Source organism: Nannobrachium achirus, assembly GCF_963921795.1.
Source record: "Nannobrachium achirus genome assembly, chromosome: 12".
NCBI classification, from domain to species: Eukaryota; Metazoa; Chordata; class Actinopteri; order Myctophiformes; family Myctophidae; genus Nannobrachium; species Nannobrachium achirus.
In genome coordinates this window covers 33,625,398-33,651,533 of record NC_137832.1, presented here as the reverse complement: position 1 = coordinate 33,651,533, position 26,136 = coordinate 33,625,398, and the positions used below count along the sequence as shown (strand labels likewise).

Genomic DNA, 26,136 nt, shown 5'->3' with positions numbered 1-26,136 from the left:
AATAGTAAAAACAATACAACAGTATGTGTTTGTCAGAATCACTATCTACTGGTCTGAGCAGTTGAAAAGGTCAGAGTACCAGTCTCCCTGTGGCACTGAGTCACAGTCACATGGGTAGACCAGCAACCTGCTCCTCTGCTATATAGAGCGAGTCACCCTACACACACTACAGGCTACATCACCGCCTGGTGCACGGAGGGAATCCCTCCTCCCCTTCCTTCCAACCCCATCTAGAAGCACAATAACAACCTTCAGGGCGGCAGGCTCTGTCCCAACCTTTTGATTGACAGCGGTGTCCAATTTGTGCCTGCCTCGCTTGCCGTTTTTGTAGTTAACCACTTTGTAAACTGTCAGTTGACATGCATGTGTATGGACATACTTTAGGTATCATTCTACTGTTGCAAAAAAAAAAAAAAAAAAGGCATGTGTGTGCACGCGCACACGTGCTTGTGTGTGTGTTTTTGCACACGTGCCTGTGTGTGTGTGTGTGTGTGTGTGTGTGTGTGTGTGTGTGTGTGTGTGTGTGTGTGTGTGTGTGTGAAATGAGGGTGAGAGTAATAATTTCCAGAGCAGGCTGAGGTTAGAGTGCAGCCAGGCAGCAGATCGGATCAGAGCTTTAAAGCTCCAGTGTCAGAACCACGGGTGAATTTGCCCGTATATGGACACAGGACACTCCTTGTAACAGAGCTCTAGTAGATTAAGAGCTGCCACTGAGGGAGCCGGACTGGTACAGGAGATAGACGTGAATAAACAAAAAAATTGATTGCCTAGTTCATGTTGCCCTGCTCTTGTCACTAAACAACCCATAAAGCTGTCTGCTACCCGTTTGGCATCTTAGGACAAAACTCAAGTCCATCATAACATTCACTTCATCATATCCCCAACACCACAGGCAAACAATGTCATGTATGCATACAGTGGCCTGTAAAGAAACACCACACCCTTCTAGATGGGAATATAATCATATAATGAGCATAACTTTGTATGAGACTGATGGATTTTCTGAATAGCTTCAGTAGCCTCTGGGGTAGGAAAAAATAAACCTATGAATTGAATCAGAAGAAATGAGCTTAGGTTGCTATTCTGCCCGGTGTATGTAGGCCTATCCAGTGTCTGTGGCACTGGCAGAGGATAAGAAGAAGAACCATTTTAAGAGTGGCAGTGTGAAATAGAGAAACAGGCACAAGAAGACAAAAGCATTGGGATTGAGCTCTCCGTCTCCAGTAGGACGTGTGTGTGGGATAGCTTATCCCTCTCACTAAGAACTCAGTATTAGGATGTTAGGCCAGAGGCCCAGAACAAACCTGGGAAAACAATGACTCCTTTACACTTCAAAGAGCAGACATAAAGAAAGGACAGATACAGGAATGCATTGTGGGTCGGAGGGGGGTACGGTATGGGGCATCAACAATGCACTGACTATAGGATGGCAATGACGCATTGGAAACAGATCTGAGCCTCCTGCAAGCAATGTGTGAATTAGAGCCTGACCAATAATGTATCGGTTAGTCCGATATATCAGCCATTATGTGACTTTTTTGACAACATCGTTGTGCATCATTGTGGACTCTAGGGCAAATATAGTCTTGTGAGGCCAGACTGTTTACTCCACGATTTGCAAATGCTCCGGGTCTGGGGTAACGTAAGAAGAACGATGAGTAGGCGGTTAAAGCGAAAGTGAAGCCTCCTCCCCACTTCCATTTAGTTTTTAACATCGCGCACATTTATCCCAATATAAATAAAAATCATCTAAGCATATTTAGCTCTGCTTAGCAGAAATGACATTTTAAAATATATTTTCATGAATGGAAATGCCAGCTTCTGTTCAGGAGGTGTAGTTCCAGACTCTATATAGCATTCGGAGATTGTGGAATAGTTGTCTGGCTACGCGAGACTAGTGCAAATGTGACTGACAGTCCTACAGGTCACATACGCTACAATGGCATGTTGTCTAATCATTGAAGAAAAAGAAACCCTAGCAGGGAACCTTCTGAAGAATAAGAGAGGGTCAAACTAGACTTGACTGACCCATTTCTACCGTTCGTATGGCTCCACACATTGTTTTCTCTCTCAAGTCAGACCAGAGAGAGAGAGCACAGATCCAGGTCAGACCACTGACTGTTTAGACGAGTCTGGCCTACATTTTGTTGCTGGTCTGATCAAAATTTGGTTTCATATATATAGGTCAACACAAGGCACGAGGCACAAGGCGCCCTCTATGTTTTTCATTCAATCTATCCAATGTGTTACAGGTTTGTTTTCTCAGTTTGCTATCATTACTCTCACCCGCTACTAATCAAATGCTCATTCACTTTCAACAGGCTAATGCCTCATTCACACTACAGATATATAGTTGAACGTTTTGCTTGGTAATTCAATGTAATCTCAATGGAAACCAGCTTTAAAGCTTTCAAAGCTTTGTTCTTTCTGTGTGCTGCATCTTTAAAGCTGGTTTCCATTGAGATTGCATTGAATTACCAAGCAAAACGTTCAACTATATATCTGTAGTGTGAATGAGGCATTAGTCATGAAAAACTATACAATAAAATACTAAAACACCAACTTAAGATATTTATGTTCAAAAATGTGTATTTCCAACTTAAATGACATGTTCTTGTGTTTTTAACTAATTGAGTATGCATGCCTGAAGATCAGAAGCCTAATTAAGCCTAAGTCAGCCCTTGGCCGGGGAAGGGATTCCACTTTGAATGAGGTAGGTTCCCATGCAGGGTGGCCAGGGTTTGAATCAGGTGGTTATATTTATACATGGTCAGATGTATTCTATTGATGACATTGAGATGGGCAACATTAGACCACCTCTATAGACACCGTCTTACCATTTGTCTATGGTATCAGTTCACTTTTTGCTACAAAAAGCTCTCCCAAGTTCTCCGTTTACATTTTCTTTTGTTGTTCAAGCTTTGGTTTGTTATTGTCACCGTACCTACCTAGCCTTTGAGTATTCCTTTTTTCCAAAGTCATCTACATGACAGATAAGCTGTCTATAACGTGTTATTAGCTTTTACTAACACCATAACATATTCAGAGTATAACAGAACACACACAGCCATGTGGAATGCCAGTCATAAATACAAGACAGCCAGTTGGCATTAAATTGGTCCATTTCTTCACTTGAGCTGACATTGTTCTTGGAGCAGACCCAGACCTGCAACATGATGAAGTGACACTGACTCCAAATATGGCACATTGCTCACAAGTCTAACTTAAAGCTGTGGGTGACTGCCTGGCTCTGTTGGTTTAATTAGTGAAAAGCATGGAGGTGGGAAAGAAATCCCTTCTTGGTATGAAATACCAAGTTTGAAAATAATGTAATGCTCAAGAACTGGAACACTTTATCCTGCTACACTGTACATTCACCAGACTCCGTAATGCCAACTCCTCTTATCTAGACTGACAGTGCAAGAGACAGACAAAGTAAAACAACTTTTAATACATGATCTGTGTATATTTCGAGAAATCCACCTCTTTAAACACAGCAGGGTGGAAAGCAAAACATCAACATCCGTTGGACAATTTCTGGTGGATCTCAGGAAATGCCTGTGTCCGGAGGGATTCAGAGAGGAAGGCAAAGAAAGAAACACAGTCCTATTCCATCTTTGACTACACCACTCTACTCCTCGAAAGAAACCAAACCACAGTGTCATTTCCATGTTTTCCTGTTCCACTGCAGAAGAGCCAATAATGGCCCAGTGCAACATATCTTTCCATTATGTACTGGTCAGTGGTCACAGTTCAGTTAGGTATGTTTGTGTGCTGGTATAGTACACAAAGATTTATAATAGTCGGCCACTTTCAGTTGGTGCTGGCACTGGCAGATTTAAATGAACGTCTCTGCATGCTCCTCTCCTGAACAACATTAAGACCATACTTCAGATTTGCCTTCCAAGTACATTTTATTTATTACTACAAATTTATAGTGTTTTGTGATTTAGAAGAGAACATATAAAAGATCAAAACCGCTATGAAATAAATTTCAGTTAAAGCAAACATTTCCCACCATGATGGTTTTGGCCCGTAGTTAATTACCCATGCTGCTCTTTTTCTCTCTTGCGGAATGTTACTTCTCCTCTGGCATTTAGAAAAGGCCAAACACAACTAGGGCTGTCACAATTATTACATAATCGTCTAATCGCAATTATTTGACATAATCGCAAATATTTTGGCATAATCGTCATTATCGGGAATGTTGAAAAATGTTCATACATTTACAAACATTTTCAGAAATAGTGGAAATAGCAGATCTACAAGCTTGTGAGCTTGTAGATTGGCTATTTCCACTATCAATGTTATTTTTTAAGAAGAAAGTTGTCAAATATGTCAGTAATTTCTTTGTATATTTAGGTTATGTGTCATATCTACCATGTGCAACTTCAAAGCCTAAAGCTGAAGAGAAATGTAATTATCAACAACAAAAACACAATTAAATCGTTAATCGCAATTATTTGAGTGACAATTAATCGTCATATAAAATGCCATATCGTGACAGCCCTAAACACAACCATTAATAAGTCGTGCTGTGCATAAGTCTTATGTACACCGATCTCCAAGGTGCTCACCATCCGTAGTGAGACGCTATGAATAGATAGACTGTTAACACAGTCAGATAAGAGATTAAAGATCCCCTAAATCTTTCTCCCGAGTCCAAAGCACCTGCTACATGCATCCGACTAAGGCCACAGGGTGTGTGACAAGAAGCAACAAACAGATGTTTTTTCAGAACAGTGGGCAGCTGGGGATACAGAGCACACCTTTAAGTCTCTTTCCAGATCTTTCCATTTGACAGAGTGTTGCTTCAAGACAGATGGGGACTAATTGCTGAAGTGTGCTGGTTCACTTGAGCGAGAGATGCAGGAAGAGAAAGAGAAGGAAGACGCTTTGACAGCAGGATGTCAAATCTGAACTTCAATGTGATTGAATTATTGTCTGACATTTCTGAAGGCAGAAGGCATATAGTTTTTGGAGCGGTGAAAGCGCTCCCAATCGACAGGTATGTCTGTGGCTGGCTGGCTATGTGGCTGGCTGGCTATGTGGCTGGCTGGCTGGCTGGCTGGCTGGGTATGTCCGTAGCATGGCAATACCTTGAGTGGCCACACAAGTTAAAGGAGGGGCGCTGTTGTGCAGGCACAGACACACACACACACACACACACACACACACACACACACACACACACACACACACACCCACAGATTCACCGCTCCACTTCGAACCGAGGTTTGATTTTTATAGTCCTCCATGGCTATATGCCACACACAATGTGCTTGAAATAAGTGGCTATGAGCAGCGAGAGCCTTATGCCCCTGCTTTACAACCTACATTTCTCTGTCAGTGGACCAGACTGCTGTTATCTGAATGCACATGATGCAGTCACTTACTCATGCTATATACTCTCACATGGTGCATTCACACAAATGGCCAGGCATCCAGAGAACAGTCTAAAGAGTTCTTTATGTGGCGGTGGTTATATCTCCACAGCAACGTATTCTTGAACATGCCATCAAAATTCAGTTTTAGCTTGAATGCAGGCAGATGACTATACCGAGTTTGACGCAAGCAGTAATCAACCTCTTTGAGTAAACCAAATTATTTGTTTATAAAAACATCACTGCAATGATAGTCATATTCTACAACATTTTAAATGTAAAATGCCAAAACAATTCCCGATTTGATCTTTAATAATGAGATGAGACTATACTATACCTCTACAAATTTCCAAAATATAATAAATGTACTGTATCTATGTGTTCATTTGTGTTTATGTGTTAAAATCCAAATTGTTTTAAGAAAACAATACACTAAATATTAATCTTACAGTAGTTTGTATGTACAGTAGTTCATCTCAAAGCTCAACTTTATTCTCAGAACATTTGGTCAAAACACAAGGCTATTTTTAGCAGTAGCCAATGACAGAAGTTTCCTGTTTTATCAAACAACACGCTCTTATCTGCATGAAACGGCTGTGTGTTTGGATAGTCACTGAAGGCATTGAATATCCAAATACTGCTGTTAGCGATCGAAAATTACAGTGTAAATAAATTGTACTGTGTCAGCCCCAGAGTGGGAAAGATGAAGCAGCCAAAAGAAATAAAGAAATCACCCACCCGTCCCCCACAATGAACCTCCTGACATCTTTAAAACTGAAGGTGATAATCACAAGGGAAAGGGCTTCATACAAATATGAAGGGAGTAAATACCTACGAGCAGGATGACAGGCCTAGCAGAATGAATCAGGTGTGCACTGTGACCTCTGTGCACGTAAACTAAAAAGTAGAGCGTATAGATCTTTGTTGCTCCAGGTGAGGGCAAATAGACACTAGTGCTGCACAATATATCGTTATTGAGGTATGACCATGTGCAATATCAGTAAGTATTGCAAAAGGCAAGATATGGGCAATATATCACGCTGGGCGACAAATAGGCCACATTTTTGCCCATATTGTTGCCTTTTGCTTCACTTATAACAAGTGTGGGAAGTGGGAACCCAATAGCACTTAAAATCAAGAGTGATTTTGACTTGTGATAATGCTGTTTCGAGCGGTGCAAGCACTCCCATGCTTGACCGAGGGTGTATGTCCCTATGTAATATGTATGCATGTATATTTGTTTGCAGTATACTCATAAGCCTTGCAAGTAGCAACAGCTGCAATACCGCTGGGTGACCAAGTGGTGCTGTTGAGCAGCCTTGACATTAATGGACAACAGAAGAATTCATATCCACAAGTTTCCAGCGTCCCATCGTGCATTGCGCAGAAAGTGGGTGGCAGTTCCGTCTCACAGTTGCGTCCCAGCCGAGCCGAATGCGGCGTAACCGATAACCGTAATACCCAGAATACCCGGATGTGTCCCACACATAATTCTACAGTAGATTCCTGTGGAAACAGGAGGATAGTTCAACACTACTCAAAGGCACCGCTCACTTCACACTGGGTGTGATATTTGGTAATATTATATATCCCATCGATATCAAAATATTTGGCATAAATATCGAGATATAAAATGTTATATTGTGCAGCCCTAATATACACCATAAATTACTTCTAGCCACTTGAATTCTAGCGTCCCTATTCTGGGGTAAACAAATATTCGGCTAAAATAGATCTACAATCTCACGTGTCACGTTACAAGCTTATCTTCGGTGAAGAGATTTGGTTCAGAGGAAAATACTAGATAATCTATCCTTGGGGGATCCCGGCCAACTATATAGGGTTTTGGTTAAACAATGACAGGGGTCAATAGTACCCCGTCCTCTACTATACTGAATTGTATTGACTACAATAAACCCTGAGTCAACAACTGTTATCAGTGGTCTGCAGCACACAATATGTTGTATGTCTACGATAGATGTATAAGGTAAAGGTTGTGCTAAGAGCAGAGATGCATGCAGCAGCTTGCATTCAGGACTTCTTATTCAAATGAACTGCACCCTCTATGTCGGTAGGGAGGTGGTTTTCATGATGCTGGAACAAATCCTTCAATTCAATTCTGTGCAGCTTTGCAAAATCATGTTGTGGTGAATGACCAGACATGCCCTTCCATTCAGTTTTAACTTGGTGAGTTATCATCAAAACACTGCAATACACAGAATATGATGATTGTGATGACAGACACCACACAGTATATTTTAAGTACAAGACAAGCTGTATAAAAGTCCAGATGAACCCACGACATTTGAAAATAGACCCAGACAGAGGTTATGCAATCTGGCGTAATTGTTCCGATTTATCCCTCTGCTCGTGACGAGGCTGACATTTGGACCCCGTCTCTGGGGGGCAAGGAGACCTGGGGACTGCAGTGGGAGACTTCAAAACAAGCCTATTCTTTTTGCCCAACTGTAACCGTTGAGCCCTTGTCAACACACAAAGAGCCCAGAGAACCATAAAACTGGGGCCCAGGGGTCCCATACTAGCCACAGAATGCAATAGCTCTATTTTAAACATGTGTGAAAGTCTCCTGCCCACCAGGGAGAAAGGACAGTCACATGGACAGCAAGACCAGCTACAAATCATTATGATTGAGAATGAGACATTCCCACATACAAAATCAGCCCACAGATGCACACAGGACAGGGACTGCTCTGAGAAATCATGTCTATAGGCCTGTCCCAATGATCGCAATAATTTGAGATAGTCTCAATCATTAAGCACAGGGCTACACAACTTAAGAAAGCTCAGGCCACTCAGCAAAATATAAAAAGTCCAAGGGCCGCAAGCTAAAAATGACGATACTATTTTGGACTTTTAGACAATTATGAGTAGTCTAAAGGTTAAGGAAACTGTCACATTTCCATCTATAAGGCCAAACCTTGTTGAACAAAAAGATTGTCACATGTCATTAATGATTTTGGAACAAATGAATAGGATTTTTTTTTGTATAAAACAAGACAAAAATTGTTTCCTATTGGTTTTGGACCAACTGAAAAATTACTTTGTCCACATGGAAAGTAGAAAAAATATATTTTTATTGGTATGACCATGACGGGCGCATAGACATGACGCAGGGGCCGCATGCGGCCCATGGGCCGCAGGTTGAATAGCGCTGATTTAGCATATTTGTCATAATCATTATCATGTAGAAAGAAAAGCGGAAATATCAGATCTACAAGCTCAAAATACATACAGTATTGTAGATCAGCTATTTCCACAATAAAAAAAGGTGAAAGTATAACATTAAATATGGCCCATTTTGGCCATTAGGTACTCATAGCCACGATGCAGGATAATGTATTGATACCAACGTTTTGACCTGGAAAGGAAAAATAAGGAAAGGAAAATTAACCTCATATTTAGGAACCTTGTAGTTGCAACTTCCCTTTGTAGTTTCTTACCATTCTCTCATATATGCCATATAATGCTACTATAACTTAATCCTTGAAGACGACCTTTCCAGGTCAAAATGTTGGTATCAATAAATGATCCTGCATATGAGTGTGCAACTTTTGCACCCTTCTCCAGTTTGTTTGCCTATTTTGAACATAGTACATTATTTTTTTTTGATTATTGGTTTTGGTCAATGTCAGTTAACTGGAACCCACCTCCACTCATAAGCCAACTGATCCCAGGCTCAGGGCGGATTTCACTTAGACATAATTATAAGCTTGGGGGAATGTTCAGAAGCAGTGACAATGATTTATTATGCTGACAGATGCCAAAGTCAACTACTATGCTCTGATCTGAAACAGGCAAAATGTGCTTTGCCTACCAATAGAGAAAACCTCCCACTGCAGAGAAACACCTGTAGACTTTCAGGGCCTTCACCCAAACACATCACATCCAGAGGACATAATGACTAAGATTAATATACTTTGTCATACACCTAGCATTGCTTAATGTAAAAAATGTCAGACTTTTCAAAACAGATTTTTTTTAAATTAGGCTTTATAATCATCATTTTAAGATTAGAATGTAACTAGACTGTGGGTTAGTGCTGGGCAGGCACGTGCACACACAGACATTCAGAGGGGGCTTGAGCCCCTGCCCTTTTATACGTCTGTAAAAAGTGCCCTCTCCAGACCATGGATGCAGTTTTTACTATGGTGAAAGAAACATAAGTGCCCTCTTTCCATGCCATTCCTGAAGGCAGCATTCAAGAGAATTGCCTTGTCCAAACTCTCTTGAAATTGAATGCGCCATCTTATGTTGAAAGAATTGCCCTCTCTGTGTAGAAATCAAGCAGCGTGACGCGTTCTGAGCTGGGAGGTCTGCTATTTTCACCAAAAGTCCCTTTTAGACATTTCATCCCCTGCCTCTCTAACATTCTCTGCACGTCCCTGTTGCTGGGGTTGAGTGGTGGGGAAGTGGTGGTTGGCTTCAACAGTCTTCAGTGGCAGCTGTCTCACTCTCTTTTGTGGTTGGAAAGCATAAATATTAAGCACCATTCAAACAGATGGACTCCAATAAACATCCTCTCAACAACTTCTCTTCCTCAGCAGCAAAAAGGTCAAAGAAACGGACTCACCGACTGACAAGTCTGTGTGTTTAAGTGGGTGAGGCCAAAAGGAAAGGGTTGTTGCTGGTTGCCATAGAGGGGAATAAATGGGCAATATAGCAGGCAGCCAGTGGGCTGAATGGAAGTGTAATCATGAGATTAGTGTGGTTACAGGTGCTCCCATATGTATTTTGTTCAACACAATGGACCTTGGATTCACATGCGTTATCCTTAGGTCGTTTTACAGCAAAAGCTCCAGACTTCACAACTACCTGTTGCATACAAGCCACTCTAAATTGTACTGACATATTTTATTTTTACCAACTTCCTGAGATGCAAAAGTTAACAATTCTCTGTTCAAGAATTGCAATGCAAATGCAACTTTCATACTGATGTTCTTCTTTACAGGATCTGGATACTGTAGAAACAAAGTCTCTTTTTCTAACAGAAATTAAATCCAATAACTCCATATTGTATAAACTACTATGTAGAAATAATCTTCAGACAGGGTTGGTTTCCTGTGAAACCAAGCCAACTCTAGTATGGAAAAACATGACACTTTAAGTCACCACAAGACTTCAAGCTGGTCATTTAATTTGTGGGATGTGAATGACCCTTGTTGGTGGTCATATTTGAAGGGAGGAAGTAATGGGGGAGATGCACAACCAAGATTCATTCATTGCACAGCACAGAGAAGACATAATATTTCATATTTATTTTGGGAATGGTTCATGAATGTTGGTATAATAAACATTCTGTAGCCAATGGATTCCATTCCCAGTTTACATGATGAGATACCAATGTATTATTCTATAACTACGATGTGATTTCATAATGCTAGTTGATCTGTAGTTTTCAGTTGTCAACAATCCTTTTAACAAATGTTTTGTGATGGCCATTTGAAGTATTTAGATGGGAAATAAATCCACAGCCTGATTTTCTTTTCTTTGTCTTTCTGTCTTTCTTAATGAATGGGGACAAACATTGTGTAATATCAATACTTCCACAATAGACCACACACCAGACTGAATACAGTATGTATTATAATCAAACAGAAATATCAAGGAAAATAATATGTCCTGTACCGTACTGTAGCTCTATTTTCACTTGTGGTAAAGTTTTGACCTTTCAGGGATATAAAGGAAGTGACTGGAGTTCTTGCCAAGACAATTCCTTCCCTGAAACCTCTGAGAAAAGATGGGTTCAGTAAACTACTCTCTCTACGTAGCCAAGCAAAGGTCAACAAAACATTATTCCCTAACCTACATGAAAAACAATCAGCTTTTCTTCATCAAGTTCACCAAATCTTCAGGAAAAGGAAATCAAAATGTTATTCTAAGATGGCAATTTCTCTGTGCATACATTCTGCATTCATAGATTTTATGTACTCCTTGGAAGCCACCCATCAGGATAACAACTTGATAAAATCAAGTCAAGAATGCAGAACTTTAGGTCCACTCTAAAGCCGGTCATAGACAACTACAGTATGTACCCGTCGCTCTAATACAAAAATAATAAAAATACAATTTCCATTGCTTGAAAAGTGTAATTTTTTTCAGCATGAAATGGTAGATAGATATAGACCTTCATTGATCCTGTAGGTGAAATTCAGTTACAGCAGCACTGCCATATGAAACACAGGACATGTACATCTAAGCTTCAAGAATAATAGTAACCAGTAAGACTCCCTAATCGGGAGATAAGCGACCGTAGGTCACTTATCTCCACAAATAGGGCAAAATTTTGTTTTGCCAAAATCTTCCTGATCCATGTTGATGACATGAGTGTAGACATACTGTGTAGTGATTTTCGTGATTTTAGGGCAAAATCTGTAGGAGCAGTGTCCAAAAATGTGTTTTTAAAAATCGGCCTGGAGGTGGCGCTATATGGGAGAGATTCATGTTGATGGGATGAGTGTAGACATACTGTGTACCGATTTGCGTGATTTTAGGGCAAAAATTGTAGGAGCAGTGTCCAAAAATGTGTTTTGCAAGAATCGGCCTCATGGTGGCGCTAGAAGAGGGCCATGTGAGAAATGAGGGGTGGGGTCTCCGCGCCGCCAAGGCGGACGAATAGGTACCGGCCCCGGCTGTCCCGGTCGCTCCTAGCCGGAGTTATGGCATTTTATGTGAGCTGCAGTGTAGGGGGTCCTCCACTGGGGGCGCCACCACTTTTGCATCCGTTCTGGAGCACCAGGAGTCGGTGGTCCCCGGGAATTCCCCGTGAGCAGCCCCGTTGGGGTGGTCATTTGGTCAGTTTAGCACATTTGGTCATTTTTTACATCTGGGGGTCCCCCAGGGACCTGGGGGTCCCTGGAGCTCCGGGGGTCCTTGGAGGTTGTAGTTTGGCAGGTAAGGAGTGTGTGTGCAAAATTTGGCATGGATCGGGGCAACGGTTGCGGAGATATGAGCAGGGCAAGAGTGTGACGTGTGACTGACGGACTGACTGACTCACGGACAGCCTGTGGAGGTTTTGGTAGTAAATGCGACCTACGGTCGCAATAATAGAAAAGTAATTAGAGGGAGTTTAGGATTATGCCCAGGGATTAGGAATGTGAGATCACTGACTTTATGCCACCTGAATAGAATAACCAGGCTACATGATACACAGTCACTACATGTGCAACAACTGTCAGTCAAGACAGTATAAACAGGAAATAAAAGGATTTGACTCACTGGAGTGCCAGTGTCTAATGTTTATGATTAAGAGTGAGCAAGAGTGCTTATGTCTACCCATGATTTATAATCCTTGTCTATATTACAGATAATTATGAAGTGTGATCAGGCAAGTGTGTGTTTCATTCATAAAGTGATTTCCCTCTGCCTCATCGGTGCTGCTGTCAAAACAGCAAGTGTAGTGTTAGAGAAAGGTTTATTGACTGTCAACGTGATGATGACAATGTTACAAACGTCAAAACAGAAAAATAGATTATTATGGACCCAGGGTATGTTTATTATTATTACACAAACACAGCCACACAGGTCAGGTGTCAGTTAAAATGTGTTTTACACCCCTCTCACAAGTGAGACTGACATAATGTATTGACATTCAGTCAATCACTTCAGTCCCATCACGTGTAAAACCTTAAAGGGTCAACCAAACTATAAGATAAGGAAAGGGGAAAGGAAAATATTTATTGAATTGAATTCACTCGGATGTTTAGGTGGAGTTTGTAGCGTCAATTTGTTTACCCCATCCATATAATGTCTCAATAACCTTGGATGAAGACGGTCATACAGTCTTGTCTTGTATCAAGGCTCAGTTACATTGTGATCTCCTAGTCCTCTCCTCTGAGAACAGAAGCCACTTCACCTGGCTACACAGTGAGCATCCCATCCCATTCATTTACTCACCAAGGCTCGTAGCGAGGACTCGTCCAGCGTTGAAAACCTCTCCAGGGACATTTTAATTTCTCTGAAGAAACACAGGTGATCCGAAAAGGACTCAAGGATCAGCTGTTATGCGACTCTTCTCTCCACTGGTCAACGTTGTTGTAGCCAAGCGGCCAAGCCTACCACCTGCACGATTCTTTGCCGTTTGTTATCTATTTGAAATAAACAGCTCAGTCCACGGCGCGCAGCAACAACAACCCAAAAACCCCTTTCTATTAGACGTGAAAGCGTGAGCTGTTAATGGGACACATATTTCGGTAATATTGTATAGACCCGTCCAGTTAAGCTAACGCTGGAACACTAACAGTACAGGTCTGCACACAATAAAGGCTGGTACTGGGAGTTTTTGAATACAGAATTCCCACTCCAAGTTGTAGGCCCGCCCCTTGGTCTCAAACTTCTCCCACATTCATACATAGCGCGCCGCATGGCACTAAAGAGCTCTTACAGCTTTGGTCACTAATGGAAACTACGCCACCTACTGGCTTCCGATGGACCAGTGGAAGTGGACTGTAGGTTGTGCAATGTGCATGCTTATTTACAGTGGTGGGAAAAAGTAGGCTACTCACATTTTGTAGGCTACAAGTGAAAAAAGTAAAAGTGTCTACTACAATATAGAATAGTAAAAGTCTGGGAAAAAAATGTAATGAGGAAAAGTACAAAAGTATTGGTATCAAATTATACTTAAAGGGGAAGACCACCCATTTTCAAAATTGTACTATGTCATTAATACTGTATAGCCTACCATAGAGGAGTTGTGTGGAAATAGAAAACAAGTTCCCCCCTTCTGTGTTGCCTAGAACTGGAGGATTGATTTTGGGGTTTGTATTGTAAAGTACAACTTGATGACATCACACCGTTGTACTTTACAATACAAACCCCAAAATTAATCTTCCAGTTCTAGGCAACACAGAAGGGGGGGAACTTTTTTTCTGTTTCCACACAACTCCTCCAAGTTATATTAGTGACATAGTTCAATTGAAAATGGGTGGTCTTCCCCTTTAAGTTACAGTACAAAAGTAAAAGTATACTCATTGTGCAGAATGTACATTTCACATGTAGGCATATACAAAATATTTTGAAAATAGCCTATCTACAATTACGCACTGGCACATCATAGAAGAATTAAGAATATTTTATCTATTAAGCTCTAACCTGCTTTATTAATGTCTTACCAGGAATCAAGGAGGCTCCTTGGCTAGTGACCAAAAGGATAACACTGAAATTCTGTCATTTCACCGGATGTATCCAAACATGCTAAATAGCATAGCCTATTTCGTTTTTGTTTCCATTTATATTTTTCGCGTTGGCTGCTGGGTTGTTAAATATATCAACTCTTAACATCCATAAACACTCAGTCTAGAAATGTCAGTTTAATTCAATATTTTAATTAAAAGCATTTGTTAATAAGCCAAAACATCCCAATTAAACCCCTTTCCTTGAAGTGTTTCTAAAAATAACCTAATGATATCTGGATTTATAATCTAATATGAGCTCAAGTTATCTTTACTTAAATCTTTATACAACTTCCAAGGTAATTAACTGGAGACATTTTTATAACCTTCATGACATCAGCAACACCACTCCCTTGTAGTCCTTCAGTATAATAAACAAAACAAAACATTGATATCACAAAAAAAAAGAAAGACAATTGCCCAATAGCACGTAATTGAATATTTCTTAGTCAGACATGCATTGATCTACACTGATCAAATCCATTTGTTAGGCCCTTTTAACCAAACCATGTCATTATATCAAAGTGCTTTACTTAAAGCAGAAACAAAAATAGGACATTGATAGACCTTTGTTAGCTAGAGGAGTCAGAAGAACAGACATGAAAATGAAGGTCTTTAAGTATTACATGAAAACGTGGACAGGTGACTGAGGAAAATTCTTAAAATCACAAAAGCAAAATCTGACAGACATGTAAGACTTATACATGCAATTTTTTAAATGAAACAAAGGCTAAAGATGGTGGCTGCTAAAAAGATTCAGTTGGGACTTCAAAAAGCTAAACATTGTCATAAAATACCACTACTAAACACCTAGCACTTATACAGGCACTTAGCAGGTAAGTATGCGTTTTGATTGCGGAGTAAAAATGTGAGAATTCAGAAAAGATAAATGTTTTGGTGGATATTCTTCCCCTCCAGAGATTCTTGCTCTCACTCCTCTTCCTGCTCTTCGTTTTGCTTCTTAGGCAACTGAAAATTGAAAAACAGACAAAGATGCAAAGAATGCACATGAGCTGAGTGCAGTATATAGAAGTAATTATGTGTGGGTGACAGCCTGACAGGGTCCAACCACCACTTAAATGCAAGGTATTTGTAGTGATCCCCAAGTTAAATTACACCTCTGTATTGCCCCAGCAATACAGTTAACCTGTAGACAGTTAAACAGGCGACATGAAGCCTGGAGGGACCGAGCATCCTCGTTGACCGTTTTTCATGATGCTGACCGTCATGAAAAACAGACTCCAACTTGACAATGTATAAAAAAAAGTAGTTGGATAGGAGTTGGACCTGTTGCATACCTGTACTCGGCCAAATGGCTACCAGAGTATGATTGCGACTGCTATGAAAACCGGCACATGTCCACATATCTCTGTAGGTCATGCTTGACATTGTGGTTCCCCTGACACATCACAGGTCTATGGGTTTGTCGGTCTGACATCATGCTGGGGAACCACCTCTTAACAGAATGGGTTTGCTGCTCTGACATCACGCTCTGGCTTCACTGTGATGGCACACTAACAGAATCCCTTTTATGCCCATATATGGAGTTCCCTGATGTCATCAATATTAAGCTCATATCCAACAGGACTTCATATGAGAATGCTCATATATGGAGGCTACATTGGCCACCTACCACACAAACAGAATCCATATATGGTCAAGACAGATGGCCAAGACAGCCCATAGCTGTGTGTCTGGTTCTACAGACAGGGATCTCCATGTATGGGCATAAAAGGGTATGATGTCAGATGTCACAGACATCATAGGACTTTCACATAACGAATAACTGAGTAAGCATCTTTGGGCTCACAGCATATCTCCATATACAGTACATGGATCTCCATATATGGGTACTAGGGGTCTCCATATATGGGTAACTGGTCCGATATACATCACTGGCCAGATGGCAAAGAATTGGCACGACCTCGCTTTTTAGGGCGGGGTCGCATGTCGCCCTGAGGCGTCTTACTAGTAATTATCTTTATGTCTCAAGCTTATAACCCTATATCCACAAGTCTTATCTGCAAGTGCTGCTGTCCTATTCATTATGTTGTTGGTTGCTTGCCGGTTAGGGTTAACCTTAATGTTACTCATGCAACACTTCAATATACACAATATAGTCAAAACAAGTGTTCAATATGCTTTATTCTTACAATGTCCTTTATTCATGCCAAGTAAATAACGATAGACCGGGGTACCTTTGTTCCTGGATTCCTCATTTTTCGTTGCACTTCATTATTTTCTTGTGTATGTAGTCTGGAAGGCAAATAAAGCCATTAATACACATCACAAATTAACAGGGATTAAAATGAAATGCAGTCTGAGTTGCAGCCGTTGCTAGCTGGCAGATCAGAGATTATGCCTTTGGTCTTACCCCTTAGTTGTTGTAGTGCTGGGCTTGGATGTGTCACTAAATGGTGGCTGAGCACCTACTGCCTCCCTAGTAGGCTGGGGTCTGTTTTTCAGTCCAATATCACAGTTTGATATCTTTCCTGGAGTTGGCAGTTGGCTGTATGCCCTCGGCCATTCCTTTACATAGCGCACTGGTGGTTTCTCCCTGTCCATTCCAAAGAGCTGATCCAATGGGTCTGCTATAATGTCATCAAGAATACAAACAACAAAACATGTGACCAAAGACAGATCTATTGTATCTGCAGCAATGTATAGGGTTGGGATCCGGTATTGAGAAAACCGGAATTGGTTCCATTACATTTGGAACCTGCCACACTGTCAAAGCTGGTACCAAATCCATTTGGTTCCATTTCTCAGAGTTACAGTCCTGTAAAGGCTAAACCGCACCAATGCAAATAGTCGCAAATCCTTGCAACAAATCAGTTTTAAGGCCATGTCGCATGGTTGTAGTTTCATTGGTGTGGACTGGCCTTTAGGTATCATTTGGAACCCCGTCGGAATCGTTAAAGGGAACTGTTCAAGAATCGGACCGTTAAGAGGGAATTGTTAAGGAATGGGAATTGTTAAAATTCTAGAGGATCCCAACCCTAGCAATGTGGGCTGGTAGTTTGAGAGAATAGTGTCTAAGCGCATTCACATTAGATTTCCACCGCAATCAGCATCCAGCCTCACCCAGGTGTCCTTTGACCACTAGGGTGATAGCAATGTGCGTATATCTATCTACAGTATGTGTTTTGGGAGCATGTGATAACAGATTTCTAACACTAGTGTATGAATTAAAGTGATCAACATTGGCCCCTTGAATGACAAAAAAAACATTGGCCCCTTCAAAATATAATACAATGGCATACCCTGGTGCTTTGTTCGCCTCTGTAAATCTGGAGAAGTCTGGCAAAGAGTTGCTGGAGTCAATGGTTTCTGAAAGGTTGCTTTTGATCTATTATCTCCTGGTTGAGCAGTGTGGGGTCGGAGGTCACACTTATCCTGAAGGCAGAAAAAATGTATACAAAAGAATCAGGAGACCTAAAATAAACAATGTAAGACTTTTTTGCCATATGCTCTGGAAAGCTGTTGATTAAATATTGTTAAAAACTCAAGCACGCATTTTGTAAGCTGCTCTTAAAAAACATTTTGACCCAAAGAGTGCCTTAGACAGCCAGCTCCATGGCCTCCTCTAAGTAACAAGAAATCTTGTGAAATAAAATATTGTTAACCAATCATCAAGGACGATGATACACGAAAGAAGAAGATACTGAATGCTAATGTTCTGTCAAGACATTGCTTGGTTGCCCCACATTAAAATATATACTGTATGATGAACAAGCACCCCCACATAGTTCTTCCCAATAATAGGTATACTAGGGATACCCCGCTGCATCCGAGATTGGGTCCCAATTAAGCAAAGGGTATAAACATTTATTAGTCTGGGACAGTCTGGAACCGTAAGTTGTTTACCAGTATAAGGAAGGGACCCCAGGTTTTCTCAAACTTACACACAGAGCCTCTCAAAGTGCTTCTAATTTTTTTTAATTTAATAAAGTGGAGTATATCCCTAATCCAATGAGGATGGGATGGGGGGGCAGAGGACTTCCATCTCATCAGAATAAAAGAGTGGTAAAAGCCACCAAGTGGGCTCACTGTTTCGGAGTGACAGTGTAGGGGGAAGGATTCCGAAGATAGCCGTCATTGCATTTGGTTCAAATGGTACCTCGACACACACTGACTGGTTTCAAAGATCTCAGTCCAATACCTACGTAAGGAAGGACAGGACCAAAACATATGAACATGCGTGGCAGGGGCCGGACGACACCTATCACACAGGGGGTCAACCTCAGCACATATATTTTAGATAACCTAACTTTGGTAAATGGACAATTTTGCATTGGATTAACCCGTGCCTTGCACAAATAGAGGAAGTATGAACATGGTGCAAAATATCCTCCCAAATATCCTCAGAGATTTCCTCGCCCAGATCCTCCTCCCATTTATTCGTAATATTTTGTATTGAGGTGGGACGCAGAGATAAAATACAACTGTAGATAGTAGATATTATGCCCTTGGTGCTCAGTAGTGGAGTTAAAAAAAGAATCAGCTTGCGTGGGCTCTGGGAGATCTGGAAAAGCAGGGCTAATATCACGCACAAAACTGCGAATCTGCAAATACCGGAAAAAGTGTTGACTTGTGAGGGAATACTTTTCAGATAACTGCTGAAAAGAGGCAAATACCTTATCAATGTACATATCCCTGAGAGTATTAATACCAAGAGTTGACCACCTAGAAAATGCATTATCAATTAAGGAGGGATGGCATAAGGGATTAGCAGCAATTGGGGCCGAGAAGAATTGAGCTTGTAGGCCGAAGTGGCGTCTGAATTGATTCCACATTTTTAGTGTGGATTTAACAATAATGTACTTAGAGTAGAGGGAAAGAGAAAACCGTATGGGGGTATGGACAAGAGCAGCCAGGGAGGCAGGCCTAACTGAGGAATATTCTATTTTAATCCACATGGGACACGAAGGAGATCTCTCTGACATCAACCAGTGTTGTAGAATTCTAAGGTTAGCTGCCCAGTAGTAAAACCTAAAGTTAGGTAAGGCTAATCCGCTCTCAGATCTGAGTCTTTTCAATAGGGCTTTACTAATCCTGGGAACGACAAGGAGCATACCTGATGATGGAAGACGACAGCCTCCTCTAAAGCCACACCACAGAACTCACAGGGAATGACCACATCTCCTTCCAGTGGACTGGCTGGGGGACTATAGGAGGGTGGGGACACTGACCGAGGGAACGTAGGGAAGTTTGCGGACAGGTTGTCAGGTACGGTGTGCATCAGCCCCCCCGCACCTCTTGTCATCCTGTCCTCACTGAATGGAGATGGGGGTCGCTTGCTAAAGGAGGCAAAGGCTGAGGCTGGACTGCAATTGGTCTGATAAAACAAATCCAAAAACACAAATGCACAAGATTGAATGCTAAAATATTCACAAATCATGTGCCACCAAACATGAGTACTGAGACAGTGTTTGAAAATATAATTGCCACATAAAGGCATTTACTATAAATAAAACAACACAAACCTGATGTAAAATGAGGTCCTCTTCTGGAAATAGCTCTTCACAAAACTCACAAGGGAGCATGGCATCTACAAAAAAGATTACTGTCATTTTCTCCAGATACTTGACACACTAATCCTCATTAATAATAGCCCAAAACAAATGAACAGATATCAAATATTCTATATTAAATGTTTTATTAAACTTATCTGACCTGTCTGATCCTGGTCTTCAGTGATACTTGTGCCAGCTGCAAGATGTTGGTAGCTGTTGTTGGGGGGAGAGAGAGGAGAGGAGGTGGTGGTGGTGGTGTTGGAGATCCTCCCAAATTTGTGGTCCCAGACATCAGTCCACAAGGCCCCCTCACTGCCATGGTCCCCTGCTTCTCCATCAGTCTGCAGGCTCAGGGCCAACAGATAGTCCAGGCTGGAGGAGTCTTCTCCGAATGATTGGTCCACGTGTGACCAAGGACTGCTGTTATTGTTGTCGCCACTGTTGCGCAGAAGTTCATCTTGTTCTAGCACTACAGGAAGTTGAATTCCATTAATAAAAATCAAATACTTTACACAATCATATGTAAAGTACAATGGGGGGCAGTCAGGTGAATCTAGCTTCATTGAACCTCTGGTTGGGTGTTCTGCCATAAAATATATATTCTGCAAGCCAGGTCCCACAGTAGAAACAGACAGCGACAGCAAAGCAGAGCCTCTGCATTGATACAACTACTGTATGCACTGATGAAGGCTTAAGCTAAGAATGTGTGAAATTGACCTAACGTTTTCTAGAGCGCTGCCATCACTTTGTGTGACTGGGCTTGCAACATGTCACAAGAAAACATTCAATCAACTGTTTGGGCATTGGAAGAAAAATATGGATCAGAACAGATATAGCTTTGATTTATCATTGATTAACTCACAGTGGCTAAATGCTGTGTTCCTAGGGGCAGTGTTCTTCCTGTCCCCAGGGCCTATTGGACCCCATGTACTGTTATAAAATCTGCTATCAAATGACTGGGGAAAGGCATTAGTCTCCGCTGCACTTAAGTTGTTGTTTTTGGGACCTCCATCTTGGGCCCTCAGAAGGTTTCGGATGGAATGCGCTTCAAACCAGGCTCCTGGGGACTGTGGTTCAGCTGGGTTCTGAAATGCACGGCTGTTGTTCCTTTCTTGGGGTGGAGTAAGACTGCCACATAAGGCTGGGTGGACAGCTTGATCCCTCAACATGACATTGCATTTGCATCGTGGGCAGGGCTCAGTGCGCGTGCCACAATATTCTTCATGTTCTTTAGACTGACTGAAACCCAGTTCCAGGTCACAGTACGGACAAGGGACCAACCGTTGAGGGCATTCAGAACTCTGTAAGAAAATTACAACAATGGCAAAAAGAAAAGAAAATCAATCCCATGGTGTTAATCAGGCTTTTTTTGTAACTGACAGTTATGAGGGTTATAAAATATTTCTATTAGATATACCTGGTGGATATCGAAATGATTCTTCTCAATCTTCAAGCCACATTTGCATTTAATCTGAAATGAAAGTGAAGATGCTTTGAGGAGTAGATTCTCTGGCAAGGCCTGAGCAATAGTTATAACCAAGTGGTTATAACCAATACTACAATATGTAGGTTCTAGGCTGAAGGTACATTTCACAGTTTCATGTGGAATAGCTTAAGAAAAACAAAAGTCTGTACAGACCCATTGTAACTTCAAACTCCATTTTAACCATGACAGATTCATTGAAAACACCGGTCCTTGGTTCTGGAGACTGGTATTGGCCTTGTAATGCGTGAGGAAACCGTTTTCTCACATGAACAATTCTTTCACAAAACCAGTCCCCTTTTGCCTTCCACATTTTACTTCTTCTTAATGTCATGTGTTCCAGTCAAGAATCAAGTGGGATTTACAAACAGTGACATGTTGGTGTGGCATGCTCTGCAGACTGTGCTAAAAATAACAAGACAATACTGCTGTAAAAATGTTAAGGGTAAAGTAATACATTATCTGGTTTTGGCTTTGAGAAACACATTCGCAATATTGATTGCACTGTACTGTACCACAGACAGGCCCGGCGAGCATGGCTAAGGATGCTATGCTTTAAGTGAAGGATATACATATACATATACTGTATGGGCGCCGAGTAAAAACAAAAGACCACATTTGCATACCAAGCGTGTGCCAAACCGGTTGTGACTGAGGACAAACCGGTTGTGACTGAGGATGCTTAGCAAGACTCAGCAACCCTGAGGCGCCGGGGCTGGTACCAGACCTTGTGAATAACTAGCTGCAAAGTGCAACACTAGATTTGTTTTAATATGTTAAATCTAGGGTTGCAATACCTCCCATTGGCAGCCACAGTTTTTTTTAATTAAACAATGTCAAACTCTGCAACATTGCGTCTGTATGGAAATTCAATTATCCTCTTTCTATCTTCAATAACTATCTGTTTCATAAAAATCCACCGTTATGAGCTACTTTCTGTCAAGAAATTCCATTCAGGTGATTATTTTTTCCAAGTGTTGGACTTTGGAAGCAGGCGTCTTCAATAAAGCAACATCCCGCTGCCTCTGTATTACCGGTATGTGCAATTTAGAACCAGGTGGTAGCGTGGTACACAGGACCGTTGAGTGATTTCCCACGAGCGCTTCCAAACTCCAACACTCCAAAAATAATCAACTGAACAGAGTTTCTTGACAGAAAGTAGCTCATAACATGTCTACGGTGGATTCTTATGAAATAAACACTTTGCATACAGAAAGAGGATAATTCAAGCTGTCCATACAGCCATTGTTAAATACAATCGGAGAGCAAAAAAAACTGTTTGGATGCATTGGCTGCCAATGGGAGGTATTGCAACCCTAGATTCAACATATTAAAGAAAATCTAGTGCTGCAATTTGCAGCTAGTGAATAACCTTAATGCTGTCCTGTGGCACCACTCAAGGTAAAACAATTTGTGTTGATTTTACAAATGTAACCAACTGGACTCATATTTGTACAGTTCATTAACACTGAGGATTATATAATGTATTTGACACAATGCACAACTCGACAGGATTTTTCAGGCTTTACTTGCATGTGCTCCTGCTCGTTGTGTTTCTGTAGGTCTGACCGGGGCATTGGTTCCTGGCAGATCTCACACAGGGCAATGTTCCTTCGACAATGAATCTCGTGAGTGGTGAAATTAGCCTCTGGGATGTCATGTTTGCTAGAGAAGTAAAGAAAGTTGAGGGCATTGATTATTAACCATGTTGTTGATTTTGACAGATTTGACAAATAATGGTTTCAGCCTTACCAATTTGCGCAGAACTGAGTACTTTCATCTGCCATTGTGCTCCAATTTAAGGCCTATATGGACACATAGAAAATAGTGACATAAATGGTACAAATTAGGCTGTTTCACTTCACATGTATAGAATGATTTGTTGTAGCCTTGGATCAAGACAATAATAGATGTATTTTATAGATTGAAACACTTAAATAAAAATGTAAAAATCGAAAAAATACATCTGATAGTCTTGATCCAAGGTTTGTTGTAGCCCTGATACATGACAGTCATCATGACAGATGACAGTCTTGTGATCCAAGGCTACGTAGGTTTGTTGTGACTAACCAATGTGTTATATTGTCATTATCACATATGGTTAATCAATAAAATATATACAAAAACATCCGTCACAAACAGATCGTCGATTTCTTCACCTAAATACACAGGCCAATAACTCCGTTAACGGCTATCAGACTTTCGTTAACAAATACAGCCATCGATTTGAGATGGTAAGTTGATTATTTTTAGCAAGCTAGCTTCGTTGGTATGTTAATTTCCAAGCAACTATTTTCATTTAGCTCACCTTTATTTTCCAAGTGATTTGCCAGCAGCGGTGGCTAACTGGTTAGCTTCTGATTTTTTTTTATCAAACAGCTTGTTTGCGGTGCAGCATTTCTATCGGTTAAATCTAATCATGTTATGTAGATTTATGCTACTGACTGAGTACTGATTATTCGGCGGTGGTCGCTAGCTTAGCGTTAGTTACGAGTCGATGTCGTCTGTCAAACAAACTTAGCGAACTATTTGGTAACAAATGTAACCGAACAGCCCTTTTAACTAACTATCCACATAGGACGCCCGCTTCGTCGCAGTACTTAGTCCAAGACTCCAAGTGAAATAATCTGCGCTTTAACGCTGTAACGTCAATGTAAACGTGACTGATGTTTCCAACTAGCACCAACACTAACGTTAGCTAGCTTAGGTAAACTGGGTAGAAAATGAAAACTTGAGGCGTACTTCCTCCTGTCTGTCTGTCATCTGATAGGGTGAAACCTATTTCTGGTGCGTTCGTCAATGTAGCCGAGGAGAACCAGGAGCACCACACACACACACGCCCAGACAACACATTTCTGGACCGCGGCGTTCGTCAACGTAGCCGAGGAGAACCAGAAGCACCACCCTTTAGGGCAGTGGTTCTCAGACTCAACCTGTGGGTCAGGTCAGGACCCCCAGGGGGTCCCCAAATTATTTGGGGGAGGGGGGGTCCCCAGATGATTAACTTAATGTGCAATGTTGTTTTCTCACTCAACAGTTAACAAACCACCATAAAGTCTAAGTGTATAGACACTAGAGAGTATACACTTTTCTAAAGTGACAATTTAAGTACTTTTTAAATACTCTAACGACAAATTAAACATTGGCCTAATTGTCAAAGATTAGATGCAGAAATTGTGAAAATAGCCCGATCTACATGCTCACAACGCCTCTATTTTCACAATAGAGTGTTATACAAAATATAATGCCTCAATTCTTAGTGCTCATCAGGGTGGCACCCAGTTAAAATATGATTATTTTGGGGGTCGCGGCCTGAAAAGGTTGAGAACCACTGCTTTAGGGTCCATGAGCACCAGTGCACCACACACACACAAGTGCAGTTGCGTCCTTCAGCGTTTATTAATGTCTCGAATTCAGTCTACAAATACTGTCACTTTCGACATTGTAATTATTATTCTAAGGCACAGATTTGTTCAGATAAAACACTGATCATATTTACAGCAAATATTTGGACACAGTTCAAAAGCGCCCCATTCTCTTCCATCAAAATAACCAAAGATATGACAATTCTTGCAAATATATAAAACATTTAATATTTTTCAAAGCCCTTATCGTTGTCTCAATCAAATAAGTCTACTGTGAAATTTGAAATGTAACTCCGAGTCACAGAGCAAAGTTTTCAATTGAAATTTAGGGAGAAAAGCAATACATTTCCTTTATGACCAGTGACCACTGTAGATTAAAATATAGGATATGTAGTAGGCCTATATATATATAAATATATATTAACGTGAAAATAACCTTGCCCTGTTTGAAATGAGTTTCATCCAATAAAAATGAAGGTAAGACCAACACACAAAAATATTCATAATCTTTTCAACAACTGTTTCAATCAGGCCTAAAGACGGGGTTTTCACAAAATGATATTAAATGCACAATTTAGTCACATTGTTTGGGTTCTGTGGAGTAGGCTACTGAATTATCTAGACACATTTAAGTCATCTTGTAATCTGTTAATGTTACCCATGATTGTCTGACATTGATTCCAATGCGACTTTGCATAATGCACCTGTTCATTCTCCCCTCCTGGGACACAGCAAATAAAATGAGACATTCAAATGTGGGATTGATGACTGTAGAAATAAAGTTACATTAAAATGGCACAGCAAACAGTCCTGCTGTTTTAGCCAGAATTGAGCACAGGAAATGACAATGGCAATTGCACTGGACAAATAACACATCCATGGAAAAACTACATACATCTCATGTCATTCATCCGTTATGCAACGTTGCAAGATAAGTTGTTACTGGATTTCACATACCTGAAGACTGTGGGGGAACATATCTATATGGAATAACAAAAATGTTAAAAAGTACCAGCATTCAAGGGACAGACAATCAAGAGTCCCATAATTAATAAGCACCCCAGAAATGGATTGAAAAACTAATCTCGCATTAAGCAATGTGACTTTTCATTTTCACATAAGCTTTTCCTTTAAATCACTCAACACCTTGTTAGGTTTATGATGATATAACCTTTAAGTGGGTACGGTAAATATATTTTT

General features: G+C 40.9%; 2 protein-coding genes across 2 annotated transcripts in view; both read right to left on the bottom strand.

The window, feature by feature from the left end:
• LOC308295538 (smoothelin-like) overlaps nucleotides 1-13,349 on the bottom strand; it is a gene marked incomplete at both ends in the record, with an annotated part of 33,187 nt that extends 19,838 nt beyond the window's left edge. Inside the window, one exon of the mRNA XM_080738590.1 lies at nucleotides 13,299-13,349. Within this exon, the coding sequence (XP_080594716.1) occupies nucleotides 13,299-13,349 (51 nt within the window). The remainder of the gene's footprint in view (nucleotides 1-13,298) is intronic.
• Nucleotides 13,350-14,747: 1,398 nt separating this feature from the next.
• On the bottom strand, nucleotides 14,748-24,270 carry trafd1 (TRAF-type zinc finger domain containing 1). Its single transcript, XM_080739203.1, has 12 exons — nucleotides 23,880-24,270; nucleotides 23,324-23,376; nucleotides 23,101-23,236; nucleotides 21,506-21,559; nucleotides 20,951-21,389; nucleotides 20,249-20,557; nucleotides 20,059-20,123; nucleotides 19,650-19,910; nucleotides 17,836-17,968; nucleotides 16,947-17,163; nucleotides 16,771-16,828; nucleotides 14,748-15,541 (listed from the first exon to the last, which is right to left on the bottom strand). Exons 2-12 carry the CDS (start codon nucleotides 23,356-23,358, stop codon nucleotides 15,503-15,505), a joined length of 1,746 nt encoding a protein of 581 aa, XP_080595329.1. The 5' UTR covers nucleotides 23,359-23,376; nucleotides 23,880-24,270; the 3' UTR covers nucleotides 14,748-15,502.
• Nucleotides 24,271-26,136: the final 1,866 nt, after the last annotated feature.

Coding starts and splice junctions, on each gene's coding strand:
- trafd1 (XM_080739203.1), bottom strand. CDS start 23,358: ATGGCAGATGAAAGTACTCAGTTCTGCGCAAATTG. Junction 20,124..20,248: donor TGAAGACCAGGATCAGACAG/GTCAGATAAGTT, acceptor TCTTTTTTGTAG/ATGCCATGCTCCCTTGTGAG. Junction 16,829..16,946: donor AGCACTACAACAACTAAGGG/GTAAGACCAAAG, acceptor TTTGCCTTCCAG/ACTACATACACAAGAAAATA.